Raw genomic sequence first — 27,791 nt, 5'->3', positions numbered from 1 at the left:
AATAACATATTTCCTTTTGTACTACCTCCACCTGTAGGCTGTAGCCTTGGCCAAAAGGGTTATAAAGCTAGCTAGATAGCTAGATATAGATATAGATATAGATATAGATATAGATATAGATATAGATATAGATATAGATATAGATATAGATATAGATATAGATATAGATATAGATATAGATATAGATATATTCGTATATGAGTGAAAAACAAGTGAGAAAACTTAAAACTATGACTATATCTCCTACATCTCTGAAACGGTTAGAAATAATAAACAATTTACAATGAACTTTTCTCTACCTTTTTTCATTCCGAACAAAAAGTGTTATTTATAAAATTTTCATAGCATTAACCATAAGCGAGTTACAGACGAAAAAAGATATTACGGCTCGTCTACAATGGAAGCAGGCAAAACACCTTATAGGAAATGATTATATGATTCATTACAAATATATCGCGAATAGTCATAATACTGCGTCATTCAAAATCCACTCGAGTGAAACATATTGATATATGTCCTTTCTATTGAATGAAAGCAACTGAAAAACCTTAAAACTATATCTCGGAAGCGGTAAAAGATATCAAAAATATTATAATAACCTTTTCTCTTCCTTTTTCATTCTGAACAGAAAGTGTTATGGACAAAATTTTCATAGAATTAACCATAAATGAGATACAGAAGAAAAAAGACATTAGTATCTATTCTGGAGGCCATCTTGAAATGATGACGTCATACAGCCCGTCTGCAATGGAGTCAGGCAGAACTCCTGGTAGCACATTATTATATACTTCATTTCAAATGCATCGCGATTAGTCTCAGTATTTTTTCATTCAAAATCCCACAGACTAGGAAATATTTTCTTATTCCCCTGCACTAATACGTGAGTGTCCATGAGGATGAACGGATGAACAGATGGATAGATGTCGAAAAATCATTTTTGTTATCTATGACAGTGCCGGAGCTAGCCCGAGGCCGGGGGACCTGGGACCTCACTTTTTAGTGACAAAAATAATTTAAGCTATTGTTTAAACAAGTGTTTCAGAACAACGCCGACAACGTTTGGGAGGTGTTTCCTGACACCAAAATAAGACAAAAAGTATACTACCTGGGTACACCAGGGTAAAAGTAAGAAATAACTTTAAAGGTCCCCAAAACTATGGAACCAACCTTGGTTCGGATAAACACTTCACTTAGGATCTAATAGGTGCCCTATCCAAAAATCCATGTTTCAGAATCCTAAGTTACTCACGCAATAATTTTTATAGAGAGGGTTTAGCTATAGGCATATAATTTGAAGTATTCAACAACTACCTTTATAAAAATTGTTTCGGAAGTAGCGCTGGATTCTGAAACATGGATATTTGGATAGCGCATATACTAGTTTCTAAGTTAGGTCTTGACCCGACTACGGTAGGTCCCGTACTTTTGGAGCTATGAACCTTTAAAAAGTTCACTTTTTCATGTTTTCGGCAGCCTGTAACTCCGAAAGGAAGCATTTGTGCACCCAGGTTGGTCTATATTTTTGTCTTATCTTGGTGTCAGGAATCACCTCCCAAACTTTGACGGTGTTGTTTTGAAACACCCTGTATATTGTGGAAGTTTATAGTAATTTAATGAAATACCAACTATAGTCTGGATTCCGACTTCCCTCATCTCCAGTTTTCACCTAGATCCACCTCTGATTTATGGGCCACGAAACGTGTATATCCGTTGAAATCTTGATTTTTTTTTTTTTTTAATGATCAACAAACTTTCTTTTTTCGTCGGTCTAAAGTAAAAAGTATGAAATAAATGAACGAAATATACATCTACTACTAAAACTTCCCAAAAAGTGTTCACCGAAGTATCTGATGTGTTACCTCTATTTGCTGCGGCCGTGATACCTATACAGGATGTTTCAAAACAACACCGACGTTTGAAAGGTGATTCCTGACACCAAGATAAGACTAAAAGTATAGACCAACCTGGGTGCACAAATGCTTACTTTCTATGTTATAGGCTGTCGAAAACATGAAAAAAATAAACTTTCAAGGTCCATAGCTCTAAAAGTATGAGACCTACCGTAGTCGGTTCAAGACTTCACTTATTAACTAGTATGCCCTCTATCTAAGTATCCAAGTTTCACAATCCTACTTTACTTCCGCAACTATTTGTATAGAGGTAGTTGGTGAGTACTTCAAATTATATGCCCGTAGCGAAACTCTGTCTATAAACATTGTTGCGTGAGTACCTTAAGATTCCGGAACATGTATTTTTAAATAGGGCACATATTAGTTCCTAAGTGAAGTCTTGACCCGACTACGGTAGGCCCCATAGTTTTGGAGCTATGGACTTCTAAAGTTCATTTTTTCATGTTTTTCATTTCGGACTATATCTCCGAAAGAAAGCATTAGTGCACCCATGTTGGTCTATACTTTTCGTCTCATCTTGGTTTCAGGAATCAGCCTCCAAACGTTGTCGGTGTTGTTTTGAAACATCCTATATAGGTATCACGGCCGCAGCAAATAGAGGTAACACATCAGATACTTCGGTGAACACTCTTCGGGAAGTTTTAGTAAATTCTATTCAATGTGCCAATAATAATAATAATAATAATAATAATAATAATAATAATAATAATAATAATAATAATAATAATAATAATAATAATAATAATAATAATAATAATAATAATAATAATAATAATAAAAGTAGTAGTAGTTGTACAGAATATTTATTTGCTAAACTAGTGTCAAGTCGAACATGTTGAAGCCCCGAAAGAAAATCCTGCATACGTCCCTGGATGTGGCCATTCTGTTGAAAGTCAAATTCTTGTAGACATTTGAGTGCACTGTTAAACAGTAAATTTTTCGTATTTGGCTAACTCACTGAAATTCCGTACAACAGCTCTTTCTGGTAATTCCATGAATTAATCTCTGCGTAATTTTCTCTAAATTGGTCCTTCTCTATCTACTTGCCGCGCCAGTTATTTCTACACAGGCCGCAGCAAGAGTTGTCTTCTCCGTTGAATCCATGAATTCACAGTATATACCTGAGGAGATCTCTATGTTGCTATTAACATGTTACTAGGAACTTCAAATGGAATTTGTGAAATGTTAATAACAAAAATGTTACTTACAGCGTTGTTATTCTCAATTAGTATATTTTAAAATTCTTAATTAGAAGGTACCAATATTTTTGTTAGTACCATTGCTAATAACATTTCACAAAATTTGTATGAAAATGTTGTAGACATTTTTGTTATTCCGGATGTTTTTGTTAGTTTTTTATTTAATATTTTTTAGCTTAATGTCCCACGTTTATGCACCGAGACTAAGGGAGACGGTCATGAAGAGATAAACGATATTGATGCAATTACGAAAATAGAAGGAAACAGGAGAACCCCGAGAAAACCCACACATATGATGTTTGTCCATCACAAAGGCACTTGTGCATGGGGAGCATGGGTGTACTATTGGTAATGTCAATATCATTCTTGGTATATGTAGTTATTTATAGTAGGGCTGCTGGAAAAGTTTCTGTAAACTGTTATTTACAAAAGTGCTACTGTTCTGATATTAACAAATTCGGAAGAATAGGTCTTTCTATGTTTAAATCTATTCGTTTATTTTTCGCAGTAGCTTGTAGAAGTACCTCAGAAATAGCTGTTCGTAATTCACCACACATATTTTTCATGTGTGGATATGCATTACATTACTACACGTTTTACTTTTCAATACACTACTATTGAAAATTTAAATATTCCTAATGTCTTTTTTTCTTTGTAGGTTATGGAAGTATTACTCCGAAAACAGACTCTGGCAAAGTGGCCACAATATTTTATGCCTTAATTGGAATTCCACTGATGCTTTTGTACATGGCTAACATTGGAGATATTCTTGCCAAGAGCTTCCAGTACACTTATTTCAAAATTTGCAGGTAGGCCTATGTCTTTTTAATATGTGTGGTTATAATTAAGACCAGCTGAGAATGTTCCAAGAGTTAATTTTTCTTATTAACTTATATAGGTTTTATATACTAATTGTTCTATGTACATTATTATTATACTCATTAAACAATTCTTGTAATATATATCAATTTATAATTTCCCTGAGTACTCAATTTTTCCACATGTTTTGTTTAAAGGTTCTGTTCTGTTAAAACGTTCTATCATATGTTGTTTTATGGAGAGACATGCTGGAAATGGAGGGTTCATAATTGAAAAATTCGCAAAATACTATCTATATTCTATGACTTACGGTTCCCGAGATATGGCTCTTTAAATCTCCCGAAATCGGAACTTTTTTTGGCCAGTATCTCGGAAACAGTAAGAGTGACGCGAAAAAATCCATCACTTTCTCAGATAGTTTTTTATGTTCTATCAAATGGAGGGCTCAAAATTGAAAAATTCGCAAATAACAGACACATACACACAGGGCCGTGCTGTGGAAAATCAGCGCCCGGGGCGAGAGTATACTACGGCGCCCCCATACATATATCCCAAGCAATTTTCCTATCCTTTTTCCTTTTTTCTCCCGAATTTTTCGCCCCCTTACTTCGGCGCCCGGGGTCGTCGCTCCGCTCGCCTCCCCCCCCAGGGCACGGCCCTGCATACACACACACACACCGAGACGTAGAAAATTCAGTAACAAGCTTTTTAAGTTCGTGGAAAATTACGTTAGTCTATGAAAATTCAGCAGTGTTGTATTATTCCTAAGATGTGTGTAACTTCATAATCTGAAACTTATTGATTAATTGATTATGAGTTAGCAACAGCATCACCATCCAAGTCATTCTCGACGCTTAAGCTAGTAGTACATGATCATATTTTCATGTACATGGATATCTATACACAATATACAATACAAATAACTTACAAAATTCAGATCAATCGAAGCATTATAGTGGGGCAGATTACATACTGTATAATGGCTTTAAGGTTAAGTCTATTGTAACTTACATATCGTATAACAGAAGTAGTCCTGACAGATTGGTTGATCAACACATAGGCGGGACTGCTTAAGCTAGAAACTTGAAATTTGGACAGTACATAGGTTTTGCGACGTAAAGTAGCACTAAGTAAGTTTAAAAAAAAGTCAACGTGAAAGGGGGATAGCAATTATTATAATAAGATGTTCTTACTTCGGAATCTTTTAACGGACGTGGTGAAGAAGCTAAGTTTGAAACCCAGGCAAAAAGTAGTTTTAGTACAAACATATAGAGATGGTGATCAGAAAAATGGAAACACCTGTAGTTGGCAACACGTCAGATGTATGGGCTAGCAGTGGTGTCGTGGCGCCCGCAGCGCCGGACCGCTCGTGGTGGTGTGTTAGGTCGGTCTCCATACTACGTCAGGCGCAGTGGAACAGCAGTGTCCAGTGGCTGCAGCAGACGGAGGTAGTGTAAAATGGGAGACCTCCCAGATTTTCAAAGAGGGCAAATTGTTGGTGCGCGGTTATGTGGAGTGATTGTGACGGCAGTGTTAGGTGTGTCGCGTGGGACAGTGTCGAAGGTGATGACGGCCTACACAACACACGGGAAAACCACATCGGGGAAGCGGAACAGTGGGCGCAAGAAAATCATGAGTGACAGGTCACGCCGGGTATTAAGGCGCATTGTCACGTAGAACCGTCGTGCCACTGTGGAGTAAGTGACGGAGGAACTCAATCAGCACCTCCCCCACCCTGTTTCGACAATCACAGTCCGCCGAGAATTACATGACATGAACTTACGGGGTCGTGTTGCATGCTCCAAACCGCTCATCAGGGACCATAACGCTTTCGCACGCCGCAAATGGTGCCGCGACTGGACCGTTGAGGACTGGAAACGTGTGATATGGTCGGATGAGTCATCCTTCACCCTACTCCCAACCACGGGCCGTATTTATATGTGGATAACGCCCAAAGAAGCTTATGATTTGCAGTGTCTCCGCCCAACTGTGAAACATGGCGGCGACTCGGTGATGCTGTGGGCCGCCGTATCATGGTTTTCATTGCGTCATGTGGTCACACTTAGCAGACGAATCACTGTCAACGATTATGTCGCAATTTTAGGAGACCACTTACATCCTATGGTCCGGATGTTGTTCCCGGACAATGACGCCATCTTCCAGGATGATAATGCACCCATTCATACAGCTGGCGTTGTTGCAGCGTGGTTTGAGGAACATTGGGACGAAGTTCAACACCTCCCCTGGCCCGCCCAATCCCCAGATCTCAACATAATTGAACATCTGTGGTCCGTCTTGGAAACACGACTCCGGCGACGATTTCCACCTCCATCCTCTCTCACAGAACTGGCCGATGCCCTGCACGAGGAATGGTGTAAAATTCCACTTGCTACCATTCACGACTTCTATGCCTCCATCCCACGTCGCATCAAGGCTGTTCTGAAGGCGAAAGGTGGCCCGACACCATATTAATCTGGTAAGTTGCAATTTCGTTCAGGTGTTTCCATTTTTCTGATCACCATCTGTATTTTGCCTTTTTTATGTATGGATAGCTAACTTTGCACCATACACGTTTATGGCTTTCATCGATAATCTTGTTCAAAAAAAGAACTCAAACAAGGTTTCATCTCCATGGTTCACAAAGGGTAAGTTATATTGTTTGCTCAGCCAAAATTTATATATATTTGCATTCGCGGAGAATGCAAATAAATCAATTTTCAGTTAATAGACATCGACATTTTCTCACTGCAACTTTGAAATTATCATCCCACGTTATCTAGAAATCAATACCAACCTTACATGAGATTTCTTGCGAACTATAGAAGAATCAAATTTGACATTAGAGTAACTAATTAGCACACAAATAACCCATAATTCCGGCATTTTAATTGTTTGGTCGGAGTATTATAGCACTAGGTTTATAACTAGAAGTTAGGCCAAATCCCACAATTTGATGAAGAACTCCTGCTAAAAGGTAGTAGCCCCAAACTCGGAATTAGAGCACCAATTAACCCAAAAATAGCCCATAATTCCGGCATTTGAGTTTTTCTTTTTTTTTTTTTTTTTTTTTGATCGGAGCATTGTTACCGCATCGGAGGTCCTAGCTTGATATCAAGCTAGACTCGTCCATTTTCAATCCGATTCCCCGCTAAACAGTAGGAGCCAAAAAAAATTGCGATTAGAGCTACTAATTAGCCCATAATTCTGCCGTTTGAATTTTTTCGTTCAGACCATTCTACACGTAACCGTATGGTGGGTTCTAGCTTGATATCAAGCTAGACTCGTCCATTTTGAATCCGATTTCCCGCTAATAGTAGGAGCCCAAAAATTGGGATTAGAGCAACTAATTAGCCCATAAATAGCCCATAATTCTGGCGTTTGAATTTTTTCGATCGGACCATTCTAACCATATAGGGGTTCTAGCCTGATATCAAGCAAGACTCGCCCATTTCGAATCCGATTTCCCGCTAAACAGTAAGAGCCCCAAAATTGGGATTAGAGCAACTAATTAGCCCATAAATAGCCCATAATTCTGCCGTTTGAATTTTTTCGATCGGACCATTGTAAGCAAATTGGGGGTTCTAGCTTGATATCAAGCTAGACTCGCCCACTTTGAATCCGATTTCCCGCTAAACAGTAGGAGCCCAAAATTGGGATTAGAGCAACTAATTAGCCCATAAATAGTCCATAATTTTGCCGTTTGAATTTTTCGATCAGACCATTCTACACTTGACCATATGGTGGGTTCTAGCTTGATATCAAGCCAGACTCACCCATTTTGAATCCTTTCCCGCTAAATAGTAGGAGTCCAAAAATTGGGATTAGAGCAACTAATTAGCCCATAAATATCCCATAATTCTGGCGTTTGAATTTTTTTCGATCGGACCATTCTAACCATATGGGGGGTTCTAGCTTGATATCAAGTTAGACTCAAAACTTTGAATCTGATTTCCCGCTAAACAGTAAGAGCCCCAAAATTGGGATTAGAGCAACTAATTAGCCCATAAATAGCCCATAATTCTGGCGTTTGAATTTTTTCGATCGGACCATTCTAACCGTATGGGGGGTTCTAGCTTGATATCAAGCTAGACTCGCCCACTTTGAATCCGATTTCCCGTTAAACAGTAGGAGCCCAAAAATTGGGATTAGAGCAACTAATTAGCCCATAAATATCCCATAATTCTGGCGTTTGAATTTTTTCGATCGGACCATTCTAACCAAATTGGGGGTTCTAGCTTGATATCAAGCTAGACTCACCCATTTCGAATCCGATTTCCCGCTAAACAGTACGAGCCCAAATATTGAGATTAGAGCAACTAATTAGCCCATAAATAGCCCATAATTCTGGCCTTTGAATTTTTTCGATTCGGACCATTCTAACCATATGGGGGGTTCTAGCTTGATATCAAGCTAGACTCGCCCACTTTGAATCCGATTTCCCGCTAAACAGTAGGAGCCCAAAAATTGAGATTAGAGCAACTAATTAGCTCATAAATAGCCCATAATTCTGAGATATGTTCCGGTCGTTTAGGTGTTGGTGGTTGGTCTAACTTGACACGCGTCGAGGAACAGAACTTCGGATCGTTGACACTGGCGAACTTCAAATGCACGAAGCATCCTGGATCTCGGAAGAAGAGGTCGATGTTTTTTTCTTTACATCCTGTTTTAACTGCATCTTCCGTAGTACTTTCTCCTCGCCTATCACCAGTGACCTAAAATGATGGTTGCGATGTCCTTGGGGAAACGACAATAGTTTTGAAGAATTAGGATTGGTTAATTAAACAGCCTTATGGGCTTAAAATATTATTACGGGTCTACCATTTTCTAATACCTTGATTTGTTGGCGAAAAACGGTACAAATATATTCACAATAATATTAGCATTTTGTAATAAAAAAAAAGTTCTACGATTAAAAATAGTTTTTCTAACACCCAAAATAATCAGAATTGGTGAAACAACAATCAAAAAGTGTTACGTAACAAAGGGGGAGGGGTTTGGCCTTGTGTTCCGAAGTGTGACAAGGAGGAGGAAGGGGGTAAAAATTGGTTAAAAATAGCGTTATATAATAGGTTTATGGCCCCTAAAACAGCAAGTAAGATATAGCTGTTAATAAAATAATCGTGTTTTGTTGTAGTCAGGAATAAAAAATAAATATTTTTGTCAGGAAATCTTGAAGAAATTAAGTGAAATTTCAAAGAAAATCAGTCTTATGTAGATAGGTTCTGTGTACAAGGGCGTAAACTAAAATCGTTGTGCACAAAGGTGTAACGCTTGGTCCGGGACAATAGTTATTGGTTAAACATAATAAAAACTAAATGAAATATAATTTATGGAGAAAAAGCGAATAATAATAATAATAATAATAATAATAATAATAATAATAATAATAATAATAATAATAATAATAATAATAATAATAATAATCTGAAACCAGTGTTTTTAGTTTTCCGGAAGGAAACCAAAATTTTCCGGTTTTTTTAGGCCTCAAAAACACTAGCTGCAACACAATTTCTTTTGACTTTGTACATTGTAGCTCCCCCCCTCAAAAAGGACGGGCCCCTCCTACATAAACTTACTGGCTACACCCCTGAAAATACCTTTTATTATTTCAAAGATGCCTAAATTTTCGGGAATGAAATTGCTCGTATGTATGCTTGTTGAAGGCAAGACATCAACGAGCATACAAAACAATACGTTAGACACATAGCTGCGAAGGGTCACGAATAATTTACAACACTCCATTTATATGACAGGAACGATAAATGATTAAATGAAATTTTCAATGACTAATAATTCACCATATAAGGATAAGGAAGTACCGTCTCAATAAATACAATCTTAAAAGCTGTGTAATTTATTACTTACTGAAAACTTGATCCAAACTGGTTTCAATTACGAATCTAATAAGGCAATAATTTGCGTTACAGGATACACATTTTTAGAGCTGATAAACCTGACTTTTCCTGTAGTACTTTGTGAAACATAATTTGATACAGTATTATAGTTGTAGGCAGGCCCAGGCCCGTATCCAGAGGGGTCTAGGGGGGCCGCCCCCCTAAATTTTCGCTGGCCCCCCTACAATTTTCACGGTAGGCTTGCAAATTCACTATAATATGGTGATGAACGATAAATGGTTGGATCGGGCTCCCCCTAACTTCAGCTGCCCCCCCTACATTTTTGGGCTGGCTACCGGCCTGGGCAGGCCCGTGTTCAAGATGGGGTCTAGGGAGAACCGGCCCCCTAAATGTTTACTGTCCTTCCTAAAATTTTCACGATAGTCTTGCAAATTAACTAAAATATAATGATGAACTATAATATTGTCGGATCGCCCCCCCCCCCCTAACTTCTGCCGCCCCAACCTACAGTTTTGGGCTGGCTACCGGCCTGGTTGTATGGGCTGCGATGGCTTAGTTGTAGAATGTTCAGTTCTGGTAATTGTAGAATGTTCAGTGGTGTACATTGGTCGATCCCAGCTCGTGTTAAATGGGCTTTGTGGTGGACAAATACCATGTGCGTGGGTTTCTTCATTGCAACATTTCGTTCATTACCATGACGATCTCCCTTGGCCTCGGTGCATAATCGTGGAACGTTAAACTAAAAAGAAGTGTATTATAGTTGGATTACTGAATTTGTATGATTGAAATATCCTATATGTATGGCTCATTTGTAAATGCCGAGAACAGAGTCATACTCAAGAACTGGATGACCAGCACTTTTGGAAGTATAGAGTACGGAAAAGGTGGCCTGAATCCTAAGGCCTTCCCTACCCTTGTGCATAATCCTAGCTAACAATATTTGTGCAGCCAAAACAGTCTGCCTCCGCATCAACACATTTTTGTCATTCATAGGGCAAGTTGAAACTTGCAGCGAACTACCTAACGTTGTTATTATTAAAACGGTCAGAAGTAAGATAGACTTTTTGTCTAGACCCGTGGAGGATCTAGCCCAGGGCCGCCAGTTTTTGGGATAAAAATAATTTAAGATATTATTTATATATTTTTGAAAATTTATAGTAAACACATGATGCAACTATCAAAGTTTAGGTCCCCGGCTGGCCTCCTCTTTTTATCTTCTAGTAGATCCGCCACTGGTCTGGACAGAATTTTCTCAGTATTAAGGAATGATTGAATAGTATAAAACATAACCAGTACGAACAATCTCTCTTTGGACGAGCTGATGAATAGCCTAATATTGTGCAACATTATCTTAAAGTATCTATTGACCAACGCACATGCTTGAGAGCAAGTCAAGAGTTCATTTCCTACAGTTCAGCACAATAATAAATCACCAATGTTAGTCTGTCTCCGATGAAGAAATCATAATGAGTAACTCCATCTATAGATCGCAATCAGAACAACAAAGGAGATTGTTTTGGACAGGACCCTGGGCTTAAATTAAATTATCTAATCATTGCGCTCATCATCCACGATTGTCGTAGAATATGTAACTTTTGCACGAGTATTCCAATACACCCAGGACGATATTCCGTAGCGGTTTGTGTCAACCCATCGCAAAATCTGAGTTTCAGTTTCCGATAATAGGCTTAATAGACATACAGAGTCCTTTTGAAGTATGATTAGTGTCATATTAAAAGCCTGACTACTGCAGGGAACATCTTAGTCAAACTCTTTAGTATGGCACTAATTACGAGTCAGAACGACTTTGCACAAGGCCCACCGATTTTTGCATGTTTTGCGTTCGTCCGCAATGTTTGCGATGGCTGGTACGAATAAAGCCCTCAATTATTCTTAATAGTAACTAAATTGCTCATTTTCAAACGACGTGGTTTACGTGTTTCAACTCTTGCAGCAACCATGCATGTGTTATAAAGCTGCTGCTATAATATAGACATGGTTCATTTTGTGAATTTGTCGCAAATCACGTGTATAATATCTTGGAAAAGCACATTTCAAACTTCAATTCGGTTAGTAAAGGTAGTTCATTTTCCAGCGTTATATGGGATATACGTAGTGCTCTCAAACGAGTCGGGTTGTCGGGTCGGGTCAGTCGGGTCGGATTATTCGGGTCGGGTCGGGTCAATTCACTTTGGTCAACTGAGTTTAGGTTGAGCTTAAACTCGGTTGGAGTCGAAAGCTGCTGTTTTTCACTAGCTGCCTAATTAAAAATAGCAATTTTCAATTGATTTTATAGAAGCCATAAAACTAATTTGAACACTTGCAGCTAGTGTTTTTATGGTAAATGCTTATTTTTGTACTTGTGTGTACTTTCATTTTACAATGTGGAAGATTGATTTTACCAATCGACTGTAATATTAATATCTACGCCAATATGGAGTCTGGATTTAGAACAAAACTAGAAGTTGTTTAAGCAAGGCCAAAAGAAAGATTGTATATGGACGACCAAGCCCAAGCAGGGCAGCGGTGGCTCAGTGGTAGAGAATTCATCTCTGGTGCATGGTGTCCATGGTTCGATCCCAGCTTGTGCCAAGTAGGTTTTGTGGTGGAGAAACGCCGTGTAGTGGGTTTTCTCGAGGTTCTCCTGTTTAATCCCAATTTCTTCATTCCACCATATCATTCATTTCTCATGGTCACCATATCCCTTAGCCTCGGTGCAGAATCAAGGGACCTTAATCTGAATATTTCATTTTATTTCATCAAGCCAATAATGCCAATATATAATGCCAATCTTTATTTAAAAAATCCCTTTATCCCATTTTGAGAAATTATTGTCAAATATTTCTCAATATGGAATATGGGATTTTCCCACGGGTTGGCATCTCTGTATTGATGTCTTCTGTATTAATATGATCGCCTTTTGTTTCAAAGCGAAAGGTCTATTCACACACAAAGCTGACACGGTTACACAATATATTCATTCTGGTATCAAAATCTACTTCCCTTTGACATTTTACTATTAGAAAAAACTCTTAAATTGGTCAAATTTATATAATATACATAGTAAAAAGTTTATACTAACCAGTCCCTGCATTGTTCTTGTGTTATTAATATCAATTCTTATTATTTTCTTATTAATCTCCACAATCTGCTTGTTGTCTTGTACGATCTGTGCACTGAAATAAGCTATTGTTGCTGGAAAGCTGAAATAAGCTGGAAAGAAAAAAGTGGCAACACTGTCCCATCCCCGCACAGGGAATTTTGAGCGAGCTGCAGTTTGCAACACTTGTAGCGGATGGATGGAGCTATACAACGCGGGTGTAGACGCGGCAGTGATCATAGTGAAGTGTGTCGAATCCAGGTTTGCAAAGCACAACAGTCTAAAGGTGATGTTTTCCAAGTTAGAACAACGTTCATGAATAAAGATCGAAGTGGCCCGTGGTAAAAACGCCACGGAATGTCACTCCGGACTACATGAAGCATGCGGGAATGACGCATTGCCGTATCGGACTGTAGCAGGACGTGGCAGTGTGTTGGGTAGCAGCGTTTCGTGCAGGACCTGGCAGTGTGCAACAGGAACCAGGTGGAGGACGCCATGTGGTCGACGACTGAGTCATTGAATTGATGCAATCGTTGCTGCATGTGGACAGGAGATGGACTGCGAGGGAATTGGCGAACTAGGTAGGAACATCCCATACCACAGTGTTGAATGTGTTGCACAATGTCCTTGGGTACTGAAAAACTGCATCCCGGTGGGTACCGTACCACCTTACAGACATTCAGAAATGGCTGAGATACGCCCTAGCAGGTGATCATTTGGCACGGTACAGACGGGAAGGTCGCGCGTTCCTGGACAGGATTATCGCACTTGACGAAACATGGGCGCGCTCGTATGAGCCAGAACTGAAGCGCCAATCAAATGAATGGCGCCACCCATCATCTCCCCGACCCAAGAAGCTGCGTCAGGAACCTGGGAATGTGAAGGTAATGTTGATAGTGGCATACGATGTACAGGATATCATTTTACGGCATGCAGTTCCTCCGAAACAGATCGTCAATACAGTGTACTACCGCAGGCTTCTGGAAGAAAATCTTCGTCCTGCACTCCGCAGGAAACGACCCAACTTCATCAGGGATCTACCCATTGTTTTGCATGACAACGCCCGTTGTCACAACGCAGGTGTTGTGAGGGACCTGTTTGCACGATGTGGGTGGGAGGCTCTAGAGAACCCACCCCATTCACCGGACATGAATCCATGTGACTTTCATCTGTTCCCTTTGATGAAAGAACCACTGCGAGGGATGCGTTTCCGCAGCAGAGATGCCATACTTCGAGCTATAGGGCGCTCTCTTGCAGACATCAACAAAGAGGGCACCGCTGCTGGTATCCTGCGACTTTCCCACTTCTGGCAACGAGTGCAACATGCTGCAGGGGATTACATTGAAGGCCTGTAGAAGTTTCATGATTGTCCAATAAAGGGTTCGTGAATGATTTATGTATTTACACTTTTTTCTATCCAGCCCTCGTATATGCTCTTGTATCAAATGCTTTTGGGTCCAATGATCTACCTGCTACCGAAATGTCTCTTCTGTCTGACTTTGTTTTCATTTTGCACGGCCTCTTGCTTTTGTCAGTCATACAATTTCCCGATTTTTCATTAAGGATTCTTCAAAATGTTGAGGAATATCAAATGAACAAAAGTGAAGTGTGATCACTTGCAATAAGTAAAGAAGCTTTAAATGAATAAATCAATTTATTTCAAGATAGGAAACTACACAAAATTTACGCCAAGTCTATAAAAGAACTGAATAATTTACGGCAACTGGGAACCTAAAAAAAAATGTTAAACCGAATAAGTCAATTGAACAAAACAGCATTCTTCAAATTTTCCAACTAGGTATTTTAATTTGTCAACTTGTTAAAGAAATTGGTAACTTTTGGGAAGGAGGCTCCCCTCCTTACCCCCCTTAACGACGCCCCTGTATACGGAATTTCACTTACCACCGAGTACATAATTAAACAGGAAATAATTTTCATTTCATTATTATTTAAAACTATATGCAAATAAAAAACATAATTTCAGCTTGTGTTACTGTTATTCGACTTGGGTTGTGCAAAGTATGTTTAAATTTATAAGGTAAAAACTTCTTACCCAGTTGAGAGTGGACTGTGTTTCATTTTAAGGCCTCCATTTTCAATAGTGATATTTGTATATACTGATGAACTGCATATCGTGGTATATCCGGTAGTCGCGTAAAAATCTTCTGACGTGATAGCACGTAGTTTCTCTGTATCAACCAATCACAACTATCGGAAGAGTTTCTTTTCACATTATATAGGGTGGCCCAAAAATAGGTATACCGTCCCGTACTGATCAACTCATTGCTTTTTATATCATATCTTATTGTTATCCATCAGATAGACTTACTAGGGAAGTACTAGAAGTGGTACGCGGGAATCTGCATGTTATACATCGTTGGAAAGGTCACACCGACTACACCTTACATATGAAATATCTTGCTTGAATGGGGCTTGTAGGGAGCGTGGCGACCATTTAAAAATCAGAACATGGCACGCTCTGAAACACCAGGAAACTTGGATAAAATATGATCACCTTTTGTTTCAAAACGAGATTCAAAATCTACTTACACATGTAGTAGAAAAATACCTATAGTACATAACGGGGCAAGGAGAGGCGGGTGATATTTTACAATAAACAAGGAGCGCGTTTTGCTGTATAATTATGCCAAAATTGAGGCAAGGAGTGCAGAGCAGGTTTTGTAGCGCTCCTGAAAGTCTTATAATACGAACAGATTGCAAGTATAGACAATAACTACACTAACTCCCTCACCCGCCCCCGAGTAGATACGCGGGGATCGGCATGCGTTATATATAGTTGAAAAGCTCGCATCAAGTACATTTTACATTTGCAACATCTCGCTTGAATAGCGTCTGTAGGGTACATTGCTATATTTGCAGATATCATTTCAAGATCCAAACAATGACAGATGAAAAGTGCGCGTTGGAATTTAAAACATCGTTATGCTTCCATAACTGTCTTTCCGGTTTCATATTATGCCGTGTGTACTTGTGAGCCATATGTATGACAAATGTCCATTCTCATGAGTATCGATAATGACACCGAGACTAGTCTCAGTCTCGTCTCTAATGCGAGACCGAGATGTGCTTTTCCAAATCGAGACGAGATCCATACACATATGTTCATTCTGTACTTTTGCAATTTTTGCACACCATATTGGATGCGTTATGCACTTTTAACAATGAATTTGTACTCCGCGATTAGGAAACGAAAACCTGGAAAGTACCTGCTTTCAGTTCCATAGCAGGTTTTGCATTTTGTCCTCCATTTTGGATCCACCATTTTGAATTTTACACTTTTGGTATCCGACTCGTACATAGCAAAGTTGAATATCTCTATATACCTAATTTCAGATCCATAGCTTGTTTTTTTTTTTTTTGTAATTTGTGTCCGCCATGTTGGATCCACCATTTTCATTTTTAAACATTTAATGTCAGATTTACATTAAGCTATCTTTTATATCTATATATGCCACGTCTCAAAACAATTACATCATAGCTTCCTATTTTATCCACGTTTTCTGGTGTTTCGAAGCGTGCCTTGTTTTGATCTTAAAGTGGTCGCCACACCCCTTACAGGCCGCATTCAAGCGAGATATTATACATGTGAGGTATACTCGGTGTGACCTTTTCAACGATATATAATACATGCAGATTCCCGCGTACCACTTCTAGTACTTCCCTAGTTAGTTTCATTAATATTTGTTCTTAATGTCTTTTTACTTATACCTTAAGCTCGGAACAGCCGAAGTAAATAAACCTATAAGCTAGAATGATTTACTTGATCAATGTAAGGGTGTATACCTACTTATGGGCCACCCTGTATAAGATATCCCAATCACACAAGTCTAATGGAGAGAGTAGTTGTGACAAGATAAATTTAAATTAAAACAAATGTGACTATTATAATTACAGTATGGCTATTGTTCTAATTTAATTTGTACTAATTATTTTCAGGCGTCCAAAACATAAGTCGACTTCAGGAAAGAGATCCACATCGAGTTCAATCCATGGAAAACATGATACTGTCAAACCAGTGGTTGCAGCAGCTGCCACAAGAGCTTTGGAACTAGTCAGCAATCCTCATCGTCAACACGAAGCAACTCCAGAAGTTATTGGACAAATCCCCGTCGTTGCCTGCTTAACAGTTATATCTCTCTTCATCGGAGGTGGAGCCATGCTATTCTCTATTTGGGAAGGATGGAGTTTCTTGGACGCTTGTTACTTCTGCTTTATTAGTCTTGTTACCATCGGTTTTGGAGATATTGTTCCTGGGTATGCTGCCTATAAACCAGAAAATGAGACTATTGTGGACTCTGTTGATGGTGAACTGATTTTTTGTACTGTATACCTATTAATGGGCATGGCTTTGTTAGCAATGTGCTTCCATTTAATGCAGGAAAAAGTTCTCACAAGTATCCGTATGGTATTTTCAAAAATTGGCTTTATCCGTAAACAATTGTGGGAAAGTGACGACGCGAGTTTATCTTAAAAACACAGAATTCTAAATTCCAATGCACGAAATGTGTTTTTAGTAACCGACAAAAAATAAACAAAAAAAAAAAAAAAAAACAGCAAATAGACTGGTTGCTTGGTTTATTTATATGGTATGTGCTATAATCCAAACAGCAAAACGCATGAATTCAACTCAGCTCAATGCTCAATGTTTTGAGTTTAAATATGCTAGAATAACACCATCAAAAACACTTCACGTGAGTTACATACCTACATTCATGAGAGTGTATTCAGCTGACTCAACTGTCGGCTTCCGTACGTACATCTATTACCACTTCTATAGCATACATGCCGATAGGGGTTATTAATGTTAAGATCTTATAGTTTGTACTTTAACGGTTGTAAATTAACACCTCCAGAACATCGATTTATTAACCGTTTAATAAATGTTGGCTAAACGTGTGTGTTTCATCAACTATGATAAATATCGTTGAAATGTCAGCCATACTCAAAAATGAATTTCAAGTTTTGAAACACGAGTTTGCAGTAGTGTGTTCAAACAATGAATCTATAACACTGTAGCTAGGGTTACCAAGACATGGTTGTTTCGTCTCGTCTCGGAAAGTATATCTGTCTATATTGGAAGAAGTCTGTTTCCTCTTGTATCTCGTCACGAAATTTTCTCGTTTCGTTACATTAGCAACCCTAACTGTAGTCACAGCTATGATCATACGAATTTGACTTACTCAGGTTCCTCTTATTTGTGAAGACATAATGTCTTTCTCAATATTCCATTGATTTTTAATGTTATTTCTTACATTTCATGCAAGATAAGCAAAAAAAAAAAAAAAAAAAAAAAAAAAAGATCCTACGAACATGCAGGGATGGATCCAGGACGGACTTTTGGGGGAGCGGTAGGTTGTAGAGCTACTTTTAAAAGCTCCAAACTCTGGGGTGGGTTTCATGTATACATAAAATAAGAAACCCCTATGGATCCGCACCTGCGAACATATAGAATATTGGACATATTGACAGAGTTAGCGAGAGAAGAAAAGTGAGAACACTAAGTTCGAAGTAGACGTGCAGAAAGACACAAACATATGTTCGACGGGCACATCGCAGAAGAAGTTCAAAGTATCCGCCATGGACAGTAATACATGTATGTCAACGCCCAATCATGGATTGGATAACCCATTCGAAGGTGTCATGGCGAACAGTTGTACAGGTATAATAGATACTCTGTTTCAAGTAGTTGACATCGTTGACAGGAGTATCATAGAGCACACTTTTCATGTGTCCCCACAGATAAAAATCCAGTGGATTTAGATCCAAAATCCGGGTAGACCAATTCACTGGACCGCCACGCTCTATCCAACGCCTTGGGAAGTTGTCGTTCAACCACCGGCGAATATTTACACTGAAGTGCGCGGGAGACCCATGTACCGCGGCGAATTGCTAGGGGAGCACTCTCCAGTAATTCGGGCAGTGTATCCTGCAGGAAAGTCAAGTACTGTACTCCATTCAGTCTTCGTAGTAGCATATATGGGCCGATCAGTTGATCATGGACAATACACATCATATATTGAATCCAAATTGGTGATGATGATGAGTGACGATCGTACCATGGGGTTGTGCATCTGCCTACGTGTGTTATTATTATTGACGATACCATCCCTTCCAAACGTGGCCTCATCAGTGAACAGTACTGATGCCTGTGTGTATGGTCTGTTGAATGAACTACTGGCGGAATGATTCACGTGGTTGTAAATCCACTTCTGTCAGTCCTTGTACCATTTGCAGGTAGTATGAGTACAAGTCATTTTCATGTAATGCACACCACACAGTCATGTAACTAACATGCATTTCACGGCTAAGTTCCATCGTACACGAACCTGGCTTACTGTCCACAACTTCCAACACACGTTCGTCCATGACAGGTGTTCGTACACGACAGAATCGACCAGCATCCACATGGGCAGGTAGTACGGTCCCTGTCGTGCTGCTTCACGCCTACTGCCTTCTGTACGACCGTACATGAATAGCATGCGTTCCTGTTCGCGGTTTGAACAACGCACCATGTTTTAGTTGAGCATTGCCACTTGTTCTATTCAATACTCGCAGCACACTGACCGCACACCTGTACGGTAGCGTCTTGAACACAAGTGCCAGCGGTGTATGTACCGTGCAGGTAGGTATTAAACACCAACGTCACCTCAAGAGTTTCTAGACTGCTATATCTAAGCTTATTGGTTCTCGATATCTATCGATTCGAACTTAATGTTACCATGCTTTCGGGCCTCGCTAACTGCCAATATATTATATGTTCATAGGACCATTGTTTGCTTATTTCAGTGTCAGGAATTCTCTCCCGACGTTTCTTACATGAATTACATAACAACTATATATATAACCATGTTGCCGATGAAACCTGAATAATTTCCTGTGAAGCTGACTCACTTACTCTTGTTCGTAGCAAGGATCTAAAAGCAGTGGCATTTTAGAGAATGTAACCTTTTCGGAGCATAAAGTGTCAGTTGTTTATTATTTATAAAATTTAATAGTTAATTTTTGTTTGTCACGAATAAAAATGGATAAACAATGTCTTACTGCCTCACACACATATAGATGGCAATCTAAATTCTTTTCTTATACTTCGACTGAGGGTTTTTTCTCAAATAAGTATAAGGTTCAAGGATCAAAATAGAAAGTTTCAAATTGTATTATCAGAAAATATTGCAAACTTGCTTCGTTGTCGGAATTGTTGAAGTTCAAAAATATCTTCGAATATATTGTACATTTACGGACAACAAACTTTTCTCCTTTAAAAAAAAAAAAAAAAAAAAAAAAAAAAAAAAAAAAAATTACTCTCATAGAGTATTCAAATATGAATGTAACTTATTTTAAAGTAACCTTCAGGGACAAGTATACTTGATTCACTACTATTTTATTATCAACTTCAAAATTGTACTTTAAAAAATTGATAATTTTAGAAATCTTAATTTTGGTTACATTTCTGAAGGTATTGTTAGAAGTAAATCAACTGTACTTGTATTTACTATAGTAAACAATCGAATAATCGGACTACGCAAGTTACCTGTATTCATATTTAAATAATTTACAACCAAACGAGAAAAAAAAATACGAGAAACAACAAACTCATCTTTCTCAACTTTTAATATATATTAAACTACAAAAAAATACATTTGATTATATTATTTTCCCAAGTGTATAAACATTAACTATTTTTAAATGTCATATTTATTTTTCAAATAGTGACAGAAAAGCTTTCTGAGTTTTGTTTTCATTTACAAAATGCAATTTAAGTTACCATCATGTTTGCTTTGTTCATAGAAATAAAATCATTGGCTATTTTCTTTCAACTCAGACAACTCTCAATTATCATCCGGCGCAGGCAATTGGTCACTTTCATTTGACTGGAGCAATTCGTCATATTCATCTGATTCAAGCATCTGATTATTCTCACTTGATTCAGGCAATAGGGCATTTTCACTTGACTCTGGCAATTGACCTCCTTCTGACTCAGTCACCGCATGTCCACCATCTGAATCAAATTGTAAACCTGTGCTCCGCCTAGAGGAACGGTAGCGGGTGACTAATAACATAAAACTATAACCAGCTAACAGTAGAATAAAAATACAAACAAAAGCTACAACTTTTTGGTTAAAAGTCACGATAATCGAACAGCTACCAATCATAGACCGCACCAAGAGCACTGCTAAAGCAAGGAGACTTAATTTTGCATACAGTTCGTTTCCGCCATCACTGGCCCATAACAAACACAACCAATAACACAATGCAACAACTAATGTTAAAAGCAGATAATAACTAATAAGTCTCATTTCTTCGAAAATACGTGACGATCTTGGTTTATATACAAAGTTGAAAGTTACATTATCAGGCTCAGAACAAGAATCTATCACAAGGGGACCATCTGCGCATGAATCAAACTGTCTTCTATGATATCGCCTTAAGGCCATTATTTCTCTTTAAATTCCGATGTAGATGAATTATGAACACCAATAATTATGTTCAAACTTACTATCTTTAACAGAGGCGATGATTTGCATGGGAAACCATGTTACTCAATAAACTGACATCCAAGAGTTTCTATTCAAGATTTTTCGAATTTACTCAAAAATCTGTCAGTTTTGTGGCAAGTTAATTTTAAACTTTTCTTCTCCTAAAATCCACACATAATTTCTGTTTACAAACTACCAAAAACAGATTAACAGGCCAATGTTTTCGTTCTGGTGAGAAGAAAGAAAGAAAAAATCATGTAGTCAAAACATGTTAAGCTTAATTACAAATTTCCATGTATACTAACATTTAAAATATATGTATATATAAGGGTAAAAATATTGAAAATTCCAATAATACTTCAAACTGAGCAAAAAAAGAAATAGTTGCCTGGAAATATGATTTTGTATGAACAATGTTTTATTATAAAAGTTTTCTAATATTATTAAACGTATGAAAATAATTTCTACGCATAGTACTGACTACATTTCTTGCATACTCTATACACTTATGTATACCCTCTTCATTTTATGTAAAATTTGTTGAAATTAAATTGATAAATGGAAACACATTATATGATCAATCATGTAATTAAATTCGATTCCTTAGAGAACTGTGAAAAGTGTGCTTAGAGAACTTGACTGGCAGTAAGTTGCAAAATCAAACCGAGTTTTGTTAAAAATCGAAGTTAGATCTCTCCGAGTGTACTAAAGTACAACGTTAAATATAAAAAACGTAGGCATTTTAAATATTTTTTTTTGAACCAACAGATACAAGATGTTACCCAAAAATTCTGAGATTTTTCCATAAAAATCAGAAAACTTGCCTTAAATCCTAATTTTCACTCCATTTTCAAGGTACTCACCTTGGATTCGTATGCAACGATTCCAGTGATTTTTTTTTTTTTTTATTTATTTTTTTGAAGCATTGCTGGAGGACGGCTGGCTATAGTGTATTCAAGAGTTGTTGCAATTCTGCTTGGATCTCTTCGATATAATTAAAACGCCAGTTTTTAATTGGAAATTCATTTTAAAGAACAAGTAGAAATAGCAATGGGCTAGGTCAGACGAGTCGAGTGGGTGGGAGACAATAGTTCGCAGGAAGTCCATCACGAGGAACAAATGTCGCTGCAATTCAGCTTATATTCATTTCATGCGCTAGAATGAGTTCATGTGTCCCGTATAATTCAACTCTATTACAAACAACATGGATTGTCTGCATCCTGCTTTCGAGGACTATTTCAGGAGCTTTTCCGAATCATCTCCAAAGTTGTATATGGTGATGGTTGAACCGAATGTTTCTCATTCTCCACAGGCTTCCGGTCATCTTTGAAACGCTTCAACCTAAATATTCTTGCCTAGCTTAAAGCTCACTCACCAAAAGTCTCTTTCAGTATTCGGTGGGTTTCAGCTGCAGTTTTCGTTAGTTTGATACAAAATTTAGTGCAAAAACTTTACTCCAGCCATTTCGAAATTCGGAGACAATAGAAAACGGTGTAATGAAACCAGCTAAAAGTAAGAAACATGTGGACTCACAATTGAGTTGAAATACATACCATGAGGAAACTAGAGGTGGCGCTTATACTGGTACTGGCTTGGACGGAATATTACAATTCTCGAAAGTTTTGAGTGGTATCTTGTAAATATTCCCAAAATACCTGGGTTGAACACAATAATGTGATGACTGATGAGTTCCTATTTGCAATGTCTAATTTACCTGTTTTTTTTTTTTTTTATTATTATTATATATATACATCTAAAATGTTGGTATCTTCTCTTTTTCTTGTGTTACATGTGATGCTTGTTTAATTATTATCTGCCATCAGTACGTTTGGGAATTTAACAGTGCCTAGTTATTTCATAAAAACTGTCAGAAGTTTGAAAATGAAACGCAGACAGTGTTGACGATATATTGATATTCCTTTGCAAGAAGATACACACAAGTGTGGAGCATGAAGAGCATCAACCAGTTTTCAAAATGTCCAACCTGAGCCTGGATACAGGCCTGAAGTCTAGCGGGGAAGTCTACTCATCAAAGGAATTACGAACAGTGTCGAAGGGGAACTGGCAGGCCGCTTCGACCAGAGTGCGTTTCAGGGAGTTCACGTTAGTGTTTCTTGCTTGACCAGTTTGTAACCGAGCGGGTCCAGATCCAGGCTGCTAAGGAGCCAGACGTTTGAGGCGTTTGCCCGCAGCCACTCCTATGCTGACCGTGTGTGTTGTGCGCGGGAGCATCCTGTTCGAAGGTCCACCGTTGGTATTCAGTGATTTTACAGTAGATTCCAACACTGGTACATGGTAGCTTATGTCTTCACCCTTTGTTCACAAAAATGAAACCACATTGTGCCGTTGAAGCTCACACCGTTACTGATGCTGGTGATAGGATCTTTGTATCGTGGGAACAACGTTCAGCAGCTTTCACTGACAGTAATGCGCGCGTACGGTCATTTTGGGCATTGGACTACTAAACTCTGAGCAGCTTCTTGTCAGAAAACAGTATTGTCCTGTGATCATTTCCTGCGTAGGAGACGTTTGGCTTTCACCATTCTCTGCTGAATAATGAGTCAGTCAGGAAGTGACCTGTACGTTGTTTGCAGACGTTTTCGGATGGCAAAAATCCGTGGTGATGGCATGTCCACCTTGTGTAGCGCTATAAGTGCAACACGATTCTCTAAGTCGTCCTACTCCAGCGTTACACGTTCCTACTGCCACGCGTCTCAGCGTGGAATAGACAGTTTAGGGGCACAATATCCAGATGGCAGCACTCACTTATACCTAACATCGTTAAACTGTGACCAAATCTCTGGCAATATTTACGAAAAAATTAGGTATTATGATGATTGCTTTTATTTCTGACCTTACAGATTTTCAAGAAATCATTGGAGCCGGCTACTTGACACATCCTAACGAAAGTAGAAATTACTCAGGACTGGTCTATCGTTGTGTAATATATATGGTTATACGAATTCTTGTCTACAAAACATAAGGAATAAAAAGAAAGAAGAAAAAGTGATAAAAGAGGATATTAAAATAAACAAGGCTATTGCTACGACAGCAGGATGTATTTTAGAGGTGTACGATTCTACTTGTCTTCTTCAAACACTGAAGCATGGTGGAAGTTTCATGATAGTTTTGACGATCGTATCGTACATTTCCTGAGATCAAATTATCACCTTGAAGGGAAGATCTTTGGCAAAAACAATGACAACATTTTGGATGGGAATTATATTCACTAGTGTAAGCATTATTTCCTACACAGAACATAATGTATCAAATTATAATTAGGCCCAAATTCACATAGCTGGATATCTGAGGTAAATAAACTATATTCTAAGAGAGTGATCAGAAAATATGACAAAAAGCAATACATAAGTTCGTGCGGTTTTCTTTTGAGTTGGCAACAATGCGGCGATTGTTTATCGTTATTCCGTTGTTTTACCGTAGTTTGGAGTTTGTGTGTTGTGATACACAGGTTTTCTTGATTGTGAACGTATTATTGTACATATTTCAGAAAAACTAATATGGAATGTCAAGTTGAGAAATGTGATAATTTCCGCCACTTTTTATTCTTCGAGTTTAACCGAGGATCCAGTGCAGCAGAAGATGCAAGAACAATTTGTGCAGTGTACGGGAATGAAGCAATTGCTAAAATAACAGCACAGAAAAAGCTTCTTTTGACCAATGGCTAACAGATTTCTTCCAGTCAAAGCCAAAACAATTCTACAGGCGAGGCATTGAACTGCTACCTGAACGTTGGCAGGTCATAGATATTGGAGGTGAATACATCGCTTAGTGATTGTGAGTTAATGTGAGTGGCAGTAAAATGAGCGCAATGTATTGTTACAGTCGCAGAATATGTTAATGTTATGTCAATGTTGATTTGTATTTGAATTAACAGCAGAAAAAAATATAAAATATAAGAACCGCACGAACTTATGCATCGACCCAATAGATTGCAATAGCTGGATAAATCTTAGAACAGTTTTAAATTATTAGAAATAGGAGCAGATACGTAATTCTTTCCAGTTGTGGCTCTTGGGAGAAATCACATCGTTAAAATTTCAAATTCATGTACTAATTCTTGTATGTAGCTCTCTGAAACTGTCTGAAGCTTTCTTTCTTTAGCTTCTAGCAAGAAAGTTTAATTTTTGATGGTGTGACTTCTCTTAAGAGCTGGCACTGCTGTCAAATTTCTCTTTCCACATAGAGTTGCAGGATCTTACATTTTTCCCTAAGTTTTACATTTTACGTTTTTTATTTTTCTCCTAAAACAATTTCTTTCGTTTCTTTAATAATAATACTAAAAAAAGTCCTGAACACTTCAAAAATATTTTTTATAGGATCACGATATTTTCTTTCCTTCTCTTCGGAAGTGTTAACTTATCGTTAAGTTAAAATATAGTTATATAAATTCTTAGCTGTTGATTTCCATTGTTATTCTCCACTAAAATTCCAGTAAGTCTTTCGTTTTATCTATTTCCTTTTCACTTAGTTCCCTTCCGTTTACTTTAAAATCTAGCCTCTATGGTGGCTTTAGTCTATTTCCTTCCTTCCTTCATATTTTCCAACCAGATTCATGTTTTCTTTAGCTTTAAAGTTTCTCCATATTCGAAGATTAAGTGTTCTGTTGTTTCGTTAAGTTAGTGAAAAAAAAAAAAAATTAGAGGTACTGATTTCTCATATACAGTTAACAGTTAACAACACAACCCAAACGATGTAACTTAGTATTCAAAAAGAAAATAGAACAGGTTGCGTTTTTATCTTCTATCTAACTGACACCCCAACCTTATGTTTGTTTTATCTTCTTAACCTTCATCTATCAACAACCTCTTGATCATATCGCAGTTTCAATTGATCCTGAAATTCTGATGTAAGGAACAGAGGCTACCGTGAACTAACGAAAGCAGAACTCCAAGCAGTTGTGAATTTCGGTATGTCCTGCAACAATCTTTATTTAAAATGTCTTTTTAAAAAAAGTAAATTAGACTGTTAAGAAATGCCAAATATTCATTAAAACACCATTAAAATGCAACCAAGATTTCTGTAATATACTTGATTGGTTGAATTTGAATTAATCACCCCTTTCAGCACCGATGCTGTATAAGATGAAGACTGATTCCGGTTGGAGTTTCTAATTCATGTATGATCAGTATTTTCTTTCTTCTTGTATCAGTATGTAATAAGCAAATACATTACATACACAATTATAATGTCAGTGATATATAGTGTTCATTGGGCAAAACACTCCAAACAAATAAAGATCTATTTTAGATTGTAGAAATGGAAATCCTTTGTTTTTAATTATCATTTAGCCATGAAACAAACACCTGAGAGAAATACAACCCCTATATACAACTATATAGTGTTGCAATATATAACTCGTAGGATATAATGCTTTATTTTTATAAAATTTCAACATTTCCAGTGTATCCCAAAAACATGTAATATAGAAATAATGGGCATGTTTTTTAAAAATTCAATTGGAACTGGACAATCTTCACAACATTTAGAATCGATCAGTGAAAACGGCACGTTTCTAGCACTTGTGGTTTTCGAGATCTCTTTGTCGAAAGGATTAGAGACAAACACACAAACCTAGCATTTTAATATATAGACTAGCTGAACCTGTGCTATCTACACAGCGCATCATTCACATATGAGCATGAATCTCCTTGTTATTCCTCACATCTGTACATGTCCCTTTACAGACACAAGTGAAAGACGTCTTGATAAAAATTGGCAAGAGATGCCATAAAGGGGAGATTTTGTCGATTACTTTTTCAATATCTCGCACCTTTTGCAAGATTTGAGCCTACTTCCGGTTGGAGTTTTTAATTCATGTATAATCAGTGTTTTCTTTCTTCTTGCATGCAGTATGTAATAAGCAAATACATTACACACACAATTAATTATAATGTCAGTGATATATGGTGGGCAAAACACTCCAAACATACTATAGAAGCACTAAGTAATTATTCTCATCTGAGAACTACACCAAGATCCTTAAAAAAACAAATACGGGTTATATTATCCACATCAGTGGCTAAATATGTATAATCAGGACCGTATTTAGGTATTACAGGACCCTGGACCTAAGAAAATTGTGCACCGCTTTCCTTATTTATTCGTATTCAGTTACCAAATGCAGATTACTTTGGCACCCAATAAGCAATAGCCTCAACTCCTCCTTACGCTGTAACATCATAACGAGAAAACTAGTTTGCGCTGTGGTACCTACATTGTATTAGGTATGTCTCCCTTGAATTTTAATTTCCTGGACAGCCCCTTTTTTCCGCATACCATACTTTAATCTTGTTTTTTAATATGCCGACCCTGAAAATTTTCCACCCTGGGCCCAGCCCCCTGTGTAACACCTTATTAACACACTTCAATAGATGTGTTATTTAATTTATGAA

At 37.8% G+C, this 27,791-nt stretch overlaps 1 protein-coding gene across 1 annotated transcript in view; it reads left to right on the top strand.

Annotated features, from left to right (window-relative positions):
* The window catches only part of LOC145691764 (potassium channel subfamily K member 15-like), a 100,749-nt gene extending 82,630 nt beyond the window's left edge, over positions 1-18,119 (top strand). Inside the window, exons 2-3 of the mRNA XM_081767078.1 lie at positions 3,768-3,918; positions 16,841-18,119. Of these exons, the coding sequence (XP_081623204.1) occupies positions 3,768-3,918; positions 16,841-17,375 (686 nt within the window). The 3' untranslated portion in view covers positions 17,376-18,119. The remainder of the gene's footprint in view (positions 1-3,767; positions 3,919-16,840) is intronic.
* The last annotated feature ends 9,672 nt before the right edge of the window (positions 18,120-27,791 follow it).

This window comes from Thermobia domestica, chromosome 8 (assembly GCF_964235325.1).
Source record: "Thermobia domestica chromosome 8, izTheDome1.hap1.1, whole genome shotgun sequence".
Lineage (NCBI taxonomy): Eukaryota > Metazoa > Arthropoda > Insecta > Zygentoma > Lepismatidae > Thermobia > Thermobia domestica.
The sequence above is the reverse complement of the archived record's forward strand: the minus strand, read 5'-3'. Positions and strand labels throughout refer to the sequence as shown.